At 49.1% G+C, this 9,054-nt stretch overlaps 1 protein-coding gene across 2 annotated transcripts; it reads right to left on the bottom strand.

Moving 5' to 3' along the window:
* Positions 1 to 2,526: 2,526 nt before the first annotated feature.
* Positions 2,527 to 8,529, bottom strand: MYC (MYC proto-oncogene, bHLH transcription factor). 2 transcript variants are annotated; one of them, XM_032223214.1, is made up of 3 exons: positions 8,008 to 8,529; positions 6,133 to 6,863; positions 2,527 to 3,768 (listed from the first exon to the last, which is right to left on the bottom strand). In XM_032223214.1, exons 2-3 carry the CDS (start codon positions 6,845 to 6,847, stop codon positions 3,194 to 3,196), a joined length of 1,290 nt encoding a protein of 429 aa, XP_032079105.1. In that variant the 5' UTR covers positions 6,848 to 6,863; positions 8,008 to 8,529; the 3' UTR covers positions 2,527 to 3,193. The 2 variants fall into 2 exon arrangements, with proteins under 2 accessions (XP_032079105.1, XP_032079106.1); XM_032223215.1 differs by lacking the exon at positions 8,008 to 8,529 and adding an exon at positions 7,102 to 7,629.
* Between the last annotated feature and the right edge of the window lie 525 nt (positions 8,530 to 9,054).

Here is a 9,054-nt window from a genome sequence, read left to right as displayed (position 1 = left end):
AAGATTTCAACCCCACTCGAATTGTATGACTGTTGTGTTTTTTAATGATGTATCGTTTATGTCTGTGACTTGTCTGTCCTCCCTCCCCTTGAGTTGTGAGCCGCCCTGAGTCCCCCCAGGGAAAAGGGCGGCATACAAATAAAGCATCTCAATCTCTCAAATGCTTCAACAACCCCCCCCCAAAGGATACAAATTACCAGCTGTTTGCAAGAAATATAAATCCGTCCATTCCCTACTATCCTGTCAGAGCTGAAGAAGCTTCTTGGATGAGAAGTGAAACGTCTTCAAAAGAAAAAAAAAAGAAAAAAACAGAAAGTCCAGTTGCCTCCTGAAAAAGCACCTTTGGGACAACCATGGGTGTCTTGGATGACTGAGAATCTCTACAGACTTTGATCCCCAGAGTTACAAAGTTGATTGTAATTAGGAGTGGAGGAATTGGTGGCCTTCTAAATATTTCCTGATGCACTGGATAAGAATGATGGGAATGAAGTCCTAACACATAGGATGCCAGCATGGAAGTCCTTTGGAACGTAACTGAGACAGCGCATGCTTCAAATGACCTAAGATAGCCAGCCTGGATAGGAGCAAAAATGCTTGCCCCGTTAATCCAGAATGCAAACATCCAGTTGCTGAGTTTGTTCAAGTCTATGCGCTAAGCTAAAGCACATTTTGCAACTGAAGGTCTTCTATGGGCCTTAGTCCAGGTGATTCCTAAACTGATTTGTGGCCCAATGCATTACAGTATAAGCTGCCTGGGAAGCATAACAAAACTCTGCGGCAAATAAGAGTTCTAATTTATGTCATCAGGATTGATGTGGAAGAAAGTGAGTGAAATTGACACAGACAGTCACGCCTTGGGAAGTCTGCCTCTTCAGAACAGGAGAATCAACACACCTACATCAGGTATGGCTTGCATCACTCCATCTATCATTCTGCTGTTTGATGGCATCATGCCGGAAGCTGACAAATCTGCAGCTGTTAAGAAAGTTGCTAGGTATAACTAGATGTGTTAACATTATATAACGCTAACCCATAACCTCCATTTTTTTAAAACTTATTTTCCTTGCCTTTTAGTTGTGGAATTCCACAAACTTTCTTCAGCCCTTTTGTTTTTTTCCCCAAAGTGTGAGGAGCAATCTTCATTAGCAAGCACCATCCCTAAGTATGGAAATAATTTATAAAAAGCTAAAACGATCCCATCCTACATTCCAAGTTTGTGAACTAGAGTTTTTGGAATTGTTCAAGGCCATGGATTATATGCAGCTCGTTGTCAAGTTATTCTAAACCTGATTTAGCTAAATCACCATATCTGAAGATTGAATGGTGGCAAACGTCTATGGAGATTCTCAGTCATCTAGGCCATGGTGCTTTTTTCAAGAGACAACTGGACTTTCTGACTTTTCTTTGAAGACTTTATGCTTCTTGTCCAAGAAGCTTCTTCACACCCATTTGCACCACTCAGTTGACCCTGAAGCCATAGATAAACCTCCAGGTGGCCTTAATAAGAATGCTAATGACCAGCTGTCTGCAATGAATATAATTCCTTCCATTCCCCACCATCCAGTCAGAGCTGAAGAAGCTTTTTGGATGAAAAACAGTCCAAGCTACCTCTTGAGAAAGCACCTTTGGGACATGTCAGGCAAAGCTGTCTAAAGATTGAATTATGGCAACTGGGCTATATTTTTGTTGTTAATTTGAGACATTTCGCTGCTCATCCAAGCAGTTTCATCAATCAAATCAAGTCAGTTAAGCAAAGTCTCATTGGAATGCACCACCTTTTGCCACACCAACCTCAGGGGTTTCCTCCCCAAAAGGCATTGCAATATGTGGATGAAGACACTCTGACTCGGAGAGTCTTCGAAGACAAACCATGTGATGTGTTTTGGACAGGGTATCAACTTTCAAACTTACAAGGCAGGATTCATACTTTTGCAAACTCCCAAGTCACATCATCAGAGGCAGGAAGTACACAATATTTATATTAGTGGGGAACAGTGGGGGGAGCCTCTAACCCACAACTAGAGATATCAAATCAGGAGGGGGCACACAGCGGTCCCCTTTCAGAATAATTTTCTGGTTATTTAATAGCCCAACCCATAAATATCCATACCATTCTGTTTCAGGACTGTGATGGGAGAACCTATGGCACACGGAGCCATTTCGCCTGGCACGTGCATTGCCCTTTCCTCTTCTGGGTTTGTGGCGCACATGCGCACACAATGATTTAGCTGGCTTTCGTGTGACAATGCTGAAAAACAGCGGCATGCGTCAGCCAGCTGATGGTCGCACATGTGCCAGTAACTGGAAGACTAGATGGCTGATGTGCATGCTGGGAAACCGTAAGTTCATTTCCCTCCATGCACATGCTCCCCTTTGCAGCTCTTATTCCAGGTTGCGCGGGTGACAACTGCGCACGCACACTTTTCAGCAGTGTGCCAAAAAGGTTCGCCACCTCTGTTTTAGGATTTTTCAAGGCGCTCCAACCACTTAAAAAACTTAAGAAAACACACTGCATATAGCCAGTTACAATTTTACGGGAAATAGTTTATTTATCTATAAACACAAAATAAAATCAGTTCTTTTTTTAAAAAAAAATGACAAAAAAGGTACTTAAATAAGAATGATCTGTGAGAGATGTTATGGCACCAAAAAAATTCAAGACAATTTATAAATTCAGTGGCCACAACCATTTGAGTATGATCTGCTGAGGGATCTTTTTTTTTTTTTTTAACCTTTTCTATAAAGATTTTTTTTAATTAAAGATATGTACATATCATTTAGGCTGTGTAAATATCTTACAAGAACTTTGACAACAGTTCAGCCTGTCCAAAATCACTTTTTAAGAGAAAAAAAATGCTTTAAATACAAAAAAGAAAGTGGAAAAACTTCATTATCCCCCCACATCCCTCCAATACATCCCCCCCACCCCTTTGCAAGCATAAGCTTGCACCCCAAAATTTTCATTAGTTCTTAGACGCTGGATGGCTGTTTGGCATGCATTCACAAAGTTCTGTGGTTTTTCAAAATGGAGTCCATTATGACATTTACATGAGGCTGAATGTCTATGAAAAGCGCTTAACGTTTTCCACACGTTTATGTCAGGTTGATATTTTACCCCTTTCTAGGTCCACTTCTCTCCCCAATGTTTATAGGCCTGAATAATATTAATAGCAACACTTAAATTGTTTTTTTTTTAAATACAAGAGTTCCTCAACTGTTGAAGTTTGTTTTTGAGTTGTTCGTGTCGTTTCCTCAGATGCTCCTTTTCCGCTAAGAGTCTATGCTCCTCGGATTGGATTGAGAGGACATATTCGGTGGCCTTTTTAAGGATGACAACTTTAGGAGCTTTTTCATTATTCGCGACTTCGGGGATCTGGTCACGCAGCGCAAAGAAACTCAGTTTTAGCTCATTCCGCCTCTGCCGCTCCAGGACGTTGTGCGTTCGCCTTTTGTCATTTTCTTCAGAGTCCGAGGTGCGCGGACTCGAACATTTGCGGTTGTTACTGATTTGTTTCAAAACCCGACCATTGTCCAACTTTAGCCTTTTGGTGGCGCTGTATTCGTGGCGCGTGGAAGGAGGGGCGGCATAATTGTGTTGGTGGATCGGGACATGGCAACGTTTGAGGACCAGTGGGCTGTGAGGGGGCTTACTGTGACCCCCGGATGTGTGTCCAGCGGACTCGGATTTCCTGGCTGAAGGTTGCCTTTTTTCCACAGTAACCACATCAATTTCCTCTTCCTCCTCTTGTTCTTCTTCTTCTTCCTCTTCTGAAAAAAAATAAATAAAAGAAGATAGAGAGATAAAGTTAATTTTTTATTTTTTTTTTCTCCTAGAGGCTTGAATAATATTAATAGCAACACTTAAATTTTTTTTTTTTAAAATACAAGAGTTCCTCAACTGTTGAAGTTTGTTTTTGAGTTGTTCGTGTCGTTTCCTCAGATGCTCCTTTTCCGCTAGAAAAAAAATGGGACGTTGGGATTAGCCTCCCTTAATCTGTCTGTCTTTGGCCAACTTGGAGGCCAGGAATTGTAGATAAAACACACAAAGCTTCTAAAAAAATGAGACTTCTCTCTAAAAATGGGCAGATCTTTAAAAAAAAAAAAAAGTTTATTATGCAATTGAGGATGCAACTCCACGCATCTCCACCAAGATGACAATCCCAAAGAACTAATAACTGAATCCTGGCCATTGCTCGGATGTTGAAATTGCAGAATTGCATAACTGTGCGAGCATCTGAGCCAAGAAAAGACAAGTTTCTAGGCTATTTAAAACAAGGATGACATCTGTCTCGGGGGGGGGGGGCATCCTTCTCCACCCTATGCCAGCTTTCCCCCCCCCTCCTCAACCTCTGGTGAAGACAACCAAGTCATATTCTGAAGGTGGCGAGGACTAAAAATTCCCACGATCCCTTCACACCTAAGGGATGCTTAGGAGGAGCTGATGTTCAACATTTGGGCCTAAGGCTATCCTAGATCGTCCACCCACAAGCCGGAGTGTGGAATGTGAGAAAGTGAAAAAAGAAAAAAAAAACCTTGGCACCACACCCAGCTCTTTGTTAAGTTTTAATGGCCAGGAGCAATCCCTATTTAAACCTATCCTGGGAATCCTGCAATCCTATTATTCAAGCATGTAACAATGCAGCCTGGAAAAAAAGAGGGTGCCTGCCCCCTCCCAATGATTCTCTAAGACCCTTTTCTCTCTCCTCGCCACTTGTATGTGTCAACCAGATCAGGGGGCTCCAAGCCTTGGCAACTTTTGAACCTGCAGGACTTCAACTCCCAGAATTCCCAGCTGGCTGATGTCCTCCAGGCTCAAAAGTTGCCAAGGCTTGGAGACCCCTGTAACCAGAAGACAAGCCCGATTAAAGCCCAGCCACTAGATTTAAACTTCCCGGTCTGTAGCTAGCTCTGCGCTGACCTCATAAGACCCAATTGAAAAAAAAATACTTTTTTGGCTTTGATCTGCCTAGGGGACAAGTTTTTCTAGGAATTGCAATTCCTGGGAAGCTCGGCCCCTGTGTGTCGCTAACGTGGCAGCGTAATAAGAGTACACACATATGCTGGGAGGGAGAGGGAGGTGCTGCGCAATCGAAGTATTTGGGGCAGGGGGGAAGAGAAAGAGCAGACGCGGTTCTCAAATGCTCAGCCCAGCCAACATGTGATGTCAGGGATAAGGAGGACATTCCATTTGGCTATTGTTATCGCGGTGGTTACGCAAGTCAAACTTTCTAGAAGTGAACCCTTCCCGCTTTCTCTCTCCCTTCAAGAGGAAAAGGTGTTCAAACACCCAATTCCCCCCACCACCACCTCAAAAACAAAATAGGGGGGCAGCCAGTTCCTAATAATCCCTGTCTGAAACTTCCACACACACCCCTTTTTTTGGAGTGGCATTATTAGAAGTCCCAAATGAAAACAGAACCAATTTAAATCCTTAGTGGGGACCCCTGAAACTCTCACAAGGACACACGACGAAACAGCCTGGCATAATCCCACTTCCCCCTTTCGCAGCCTCGCTGAGCCTCTCTGTACAATGGGAATATTTCATTCCCGCCACCTGGAAGGAGGAGGAAGCTGGGGTGATTCACTGTTGAAAGGAGCCACTCCAAGCTGCTTCAAGGCAACTGCAGAAAAGCCAGGTACACCTGAAAACAGGGCCAGGTGGAAGTGGTTCGAGGCCAAGTTTAGACCTTGAGTTTTAAAAATAAAATAAAAAAGCCCACCCACCCCCCATATCTTAGTTGGCCAGTTAATACCTGGCTCAGAAGTGCCACTGTGAAGGTATGACTTTTCAGCTGGCGCTTGAGAAAGCGGGTTATGTGCGTCCATGAGAATGCACACACCGCTTTGCATTTTGGTAGTTTGCTGGAACAGTACCCAATGAATTACTCCAGCAGGCAGTTATCATAATACTAAGTGTAGTATTTCCAGTTTGACAACTTCCTAACCTCACCTACAAGTCCATGCTTTGCAAATGCCCAGGGGCCCGGTTCTAAGCACCACTGGGACTGCTGGCTCCTTTCACCCTTCTTCACCCAAATCCCACCTTCTAGAGGGGGCACGCCCCTCCTTCCCCACCCGCACCCCCCCCCAAGTGTGGGAAAGAGGCCCCTAAAAGAGAAGCCCACCCCTCACCTGAATCACTGCTGGTGGTTGGGGGCGTATCTTGGCCGAGCAAGGAAGCCGGGCACGGGTCAGGAGAGGAGGCAGACGCTTCTACAGCTTTGGGGGTCTTCTCCCCCAAAGGGTAAGGAAAGACCACCGAGGGGTCAATGCACTCGGCCGCAGAGGCCCCCAGGTCTTGCAGGTAGGAGCTGCTGCTGCTGGGAGAAGAGGCAGAACTGTGCGAGGAAGACGACGGGAGGCCACTAACGCTGCTGTTCCCACTGCGGAGGGACAGCGGGGACCCCGCCCCGTCCCGACGGGCCGCCTGGTAGGAAGCAAGTTTCTCCGAGACCACCTTCTGGAGCTTGGCTGCCGCCGAGCCCCCGCTCCACATGCAGTCCTGGATGATGATGGACTTGACGAAGGCGTCGTCGTCTGGATCGCAGATGAAGCTCTGGTTGACCACCTCGCTGCCCAGCAGCTCCGTCACCATCTCCAGCTGGTCGGCATGGGAAGGGAAGCTGCTGGACCGGCGGCTGGGCGAGAGAGGCGGTGTGGGCAGCAGCTCAAATTTCTTCCAGATGTCTTCGGACGGGGCGGGTGGCTGGAGCTCGCAGCCCCGGTGGTGGCCCGAGAGGTAGAAGTTCTCCTCCTCATCTTCATAGTAGAAGTAGGGCTGGATGGAGTCGTAGTCGTAATCGTACGCCCGGCTGGGATAACTCAAGCTCGGGACAGTTAGGGGCATGGCACTGGAGGGTTGCCTGGCAAGAAAGGGGGAGATGGTTAATGGGGCAAGTCGCTACCTCGGCCAACTCTACTCCCAATAGGAAAAAAAAAATATCAGATGTCCCGCACGGAGAAAACTCGCGTGGCAACTACTCCGGAATTACTATCTCGCTTGGGATGCGCGTTCAACCCACTTCAGAATTTGGGAGCAATTCGGGTTAATTAAAGTCGCGGGGGGCTACTCCGGGACGCAACATAAGGCACCGGACTTACGAGGGGTCGGAGCGCAGCGCAGGATCCGAGCGCAAGAATCCAGCCCAGCCGTCCCTCCCCACCCCCCGGCCAGCTGGCCAAACGCCGCCTGCCCAGGTGAGCCCTGAATCCGACCGCTCCTCGGTCGAGGCGCGGCACAGCCGTTCCAAGCCCGGCTGCTTTTTCTTTTTTTAACGGGTGGCTTCGGCTACACCCCCCCTTCCTTCCTCGGGAGGCGCCACCCAGAATCAAACCAACTCCACGGCTTTCATGCCCCGGCGCTGCTGTTCCCGGGCGCCACCTTAAAAAGAAAGCCAGGCGAGCGGGCAGCTTTCCAGCAGCGCCTGTCCGGGATTTAACTCCGGGCTCCCGCCGCGCCGGCGTTAGTTCGCGCTCCGAGCGGCACTTTTCGTGGCGCGCGGGGGTCAGGAAACCTCCCCTTCGCTTCCCCTTTCTCCACTCCGCCTCTCTCACTTCGGCTCGGATCAGCCCGCAACCGCTGGTAGTAAGAGAGTATTCCGCGCAACGCCCCGTCCTTCCCCCTTCCAAACGGACCTCGCCACCCACCCACCTTCCCCGGCCACGGAACGCCGGCTACATGAAGGCGAAACGCCCGGCAAAAAAAGCAAAACAAAAGGGTTCCAAAGCGGGGAAAACCCGACACGAAGCGCCAAAGCGGCTGGGGAAAGTCTTCCAAGCAGAGGGTTTTCTTTTGCAAACAGCCGGGCTTGCTCGGGTTGCCTTTGGAGAGGAGGTTCGGCAAGCGGCGTTTAGGAAGAGCCGCCCGCCGCTTGCCTTTCGCCCGGGAGGGGGGGTCGATTCGCCCCGGGCCGGGAGATCGGAGCGACGGAACAAGCAAAGCGAAGGAAAGCAAGCATAAGACTTGCCCCGAACGGCGAAGCTTGGACAGACGCTTCCAAAACTTACCGGTTCTTTTTTTTTTTTCAGATCCCGGCCAAGACTTGCGGCTGGAAAAGTCCCCAAGATCGGTGCAAAAAATGAATAAGAATAGCACAATCCAAGTCTTTGCAAAAAAAAAAAAAGCAAGACCACCCCGCCGAGGGGGGGGCGGCTTAGAAGGAAAGGCGCGCAGTTGCACCGTCTGTTCCTCCCGGCGTCTCTTTAAACGGTGCTGGAAGCACCAGCGAGGATATTGTAAGTCCACAGCGGCGTCTCCAAGCTCCGAAATCCCAGGCTGGAGAATCAAAAAAGCCTTTTTCTTCCCCCCCCCGCGTCTCTTTTCCGAAAGCGCCGGCTCGGGAACGAAAGCCAAGGGGCGGGGAGGGTGGGGGGAGTGGAGTGGAGCTTCGTGCACGCGCGGATCCCCTACGCTGGTATTTATTTACGATGCCCCAGCTTGGAGGGCGGCAATAGCAGCAGCGGCTGCAGCAGCAATTCCTCCTCCTCCTTCGGTGGAAGCTCCGCTCCCTCCCCCCGTGTCGCCTCTGAGCTGCAGGACTCCGCCGCTTTGCTTTATAAGCCCTTGGCCGCTGCTCCGCCTTCCGTTTTCCCGCCAACCGGCCTCCCCTCCCTCCCCTTCGACCCTTCCCTCTTTTGCAAGGGAACAGCCTGGGTAGAAGCTGGAAGCAAAGCAAGGGGAGCGCGTAGAGGGAGAAAAAGGAATGATAATAATAATAATAAAAAATCCACGCACGGACACGCTCGCGCGGGGAAAGGAGGAACGGGGGAGGGAAGGCTGGCTCCCTTCCCCTCTTTGTCTCTCTCTCTCTTTCAATTCTTTCCTCCTCTGCCCTCCCCCCAAAAAGCGGGGAGGGGGCGACCTTGCAAAAGGGGAGGGGGCTTTTCCAAGGGGCGCTGCCGCAGCGAGAGAGAGAGAGAGAGGGAAAGCGGGGGAGGGGGAAAGATACGGCTGGCTCCGGTTCTGCACTGCGATCCGCCTTGCACGGCTCGCGTAGTCCACGGGGGGCTGGGGGAGTCTTCAGCAGAGCAAGCAAGGGAGAAAAAAGACAAGCG

Source organism: Thamnophis elegans, chromosome 8 (genome assembly GCF_009769535.1).
Source record: "Thamnophis elegans isolate rThaEle1 chromosome 8, rThaEle1.pri, whole genome shotgun sequence".
NCBI classification, from domain to species: Eukaryota; Metazoa; Chordata; class Lepidosauria; order Squamata; family Colubridae; genus Thamnophis; species Thamnophis elegans.
This window is presented reverse-complemented; position numbering and strand designations above follow the sequence as displayed.

What these genes read in the sequence shown, in the direction of transcription:
- MYC (XM_032223214.1), bottom strand. Translation starts at nt 6,847, where the DNA reads ATGCCCCTAACTGTCCCGAGCTTGAGTTATCCCAGCCGGGCGTACGAT. An exon ending in AACCACCAGCAGTGATTCAG is followed by an intron (nt 3,769 to 6,132) that starts GTGAGGGGTGGG and finishes ATTTTTTTTCAG; the next exon opens with AAGAGGAAGAAGAAGAAGAA.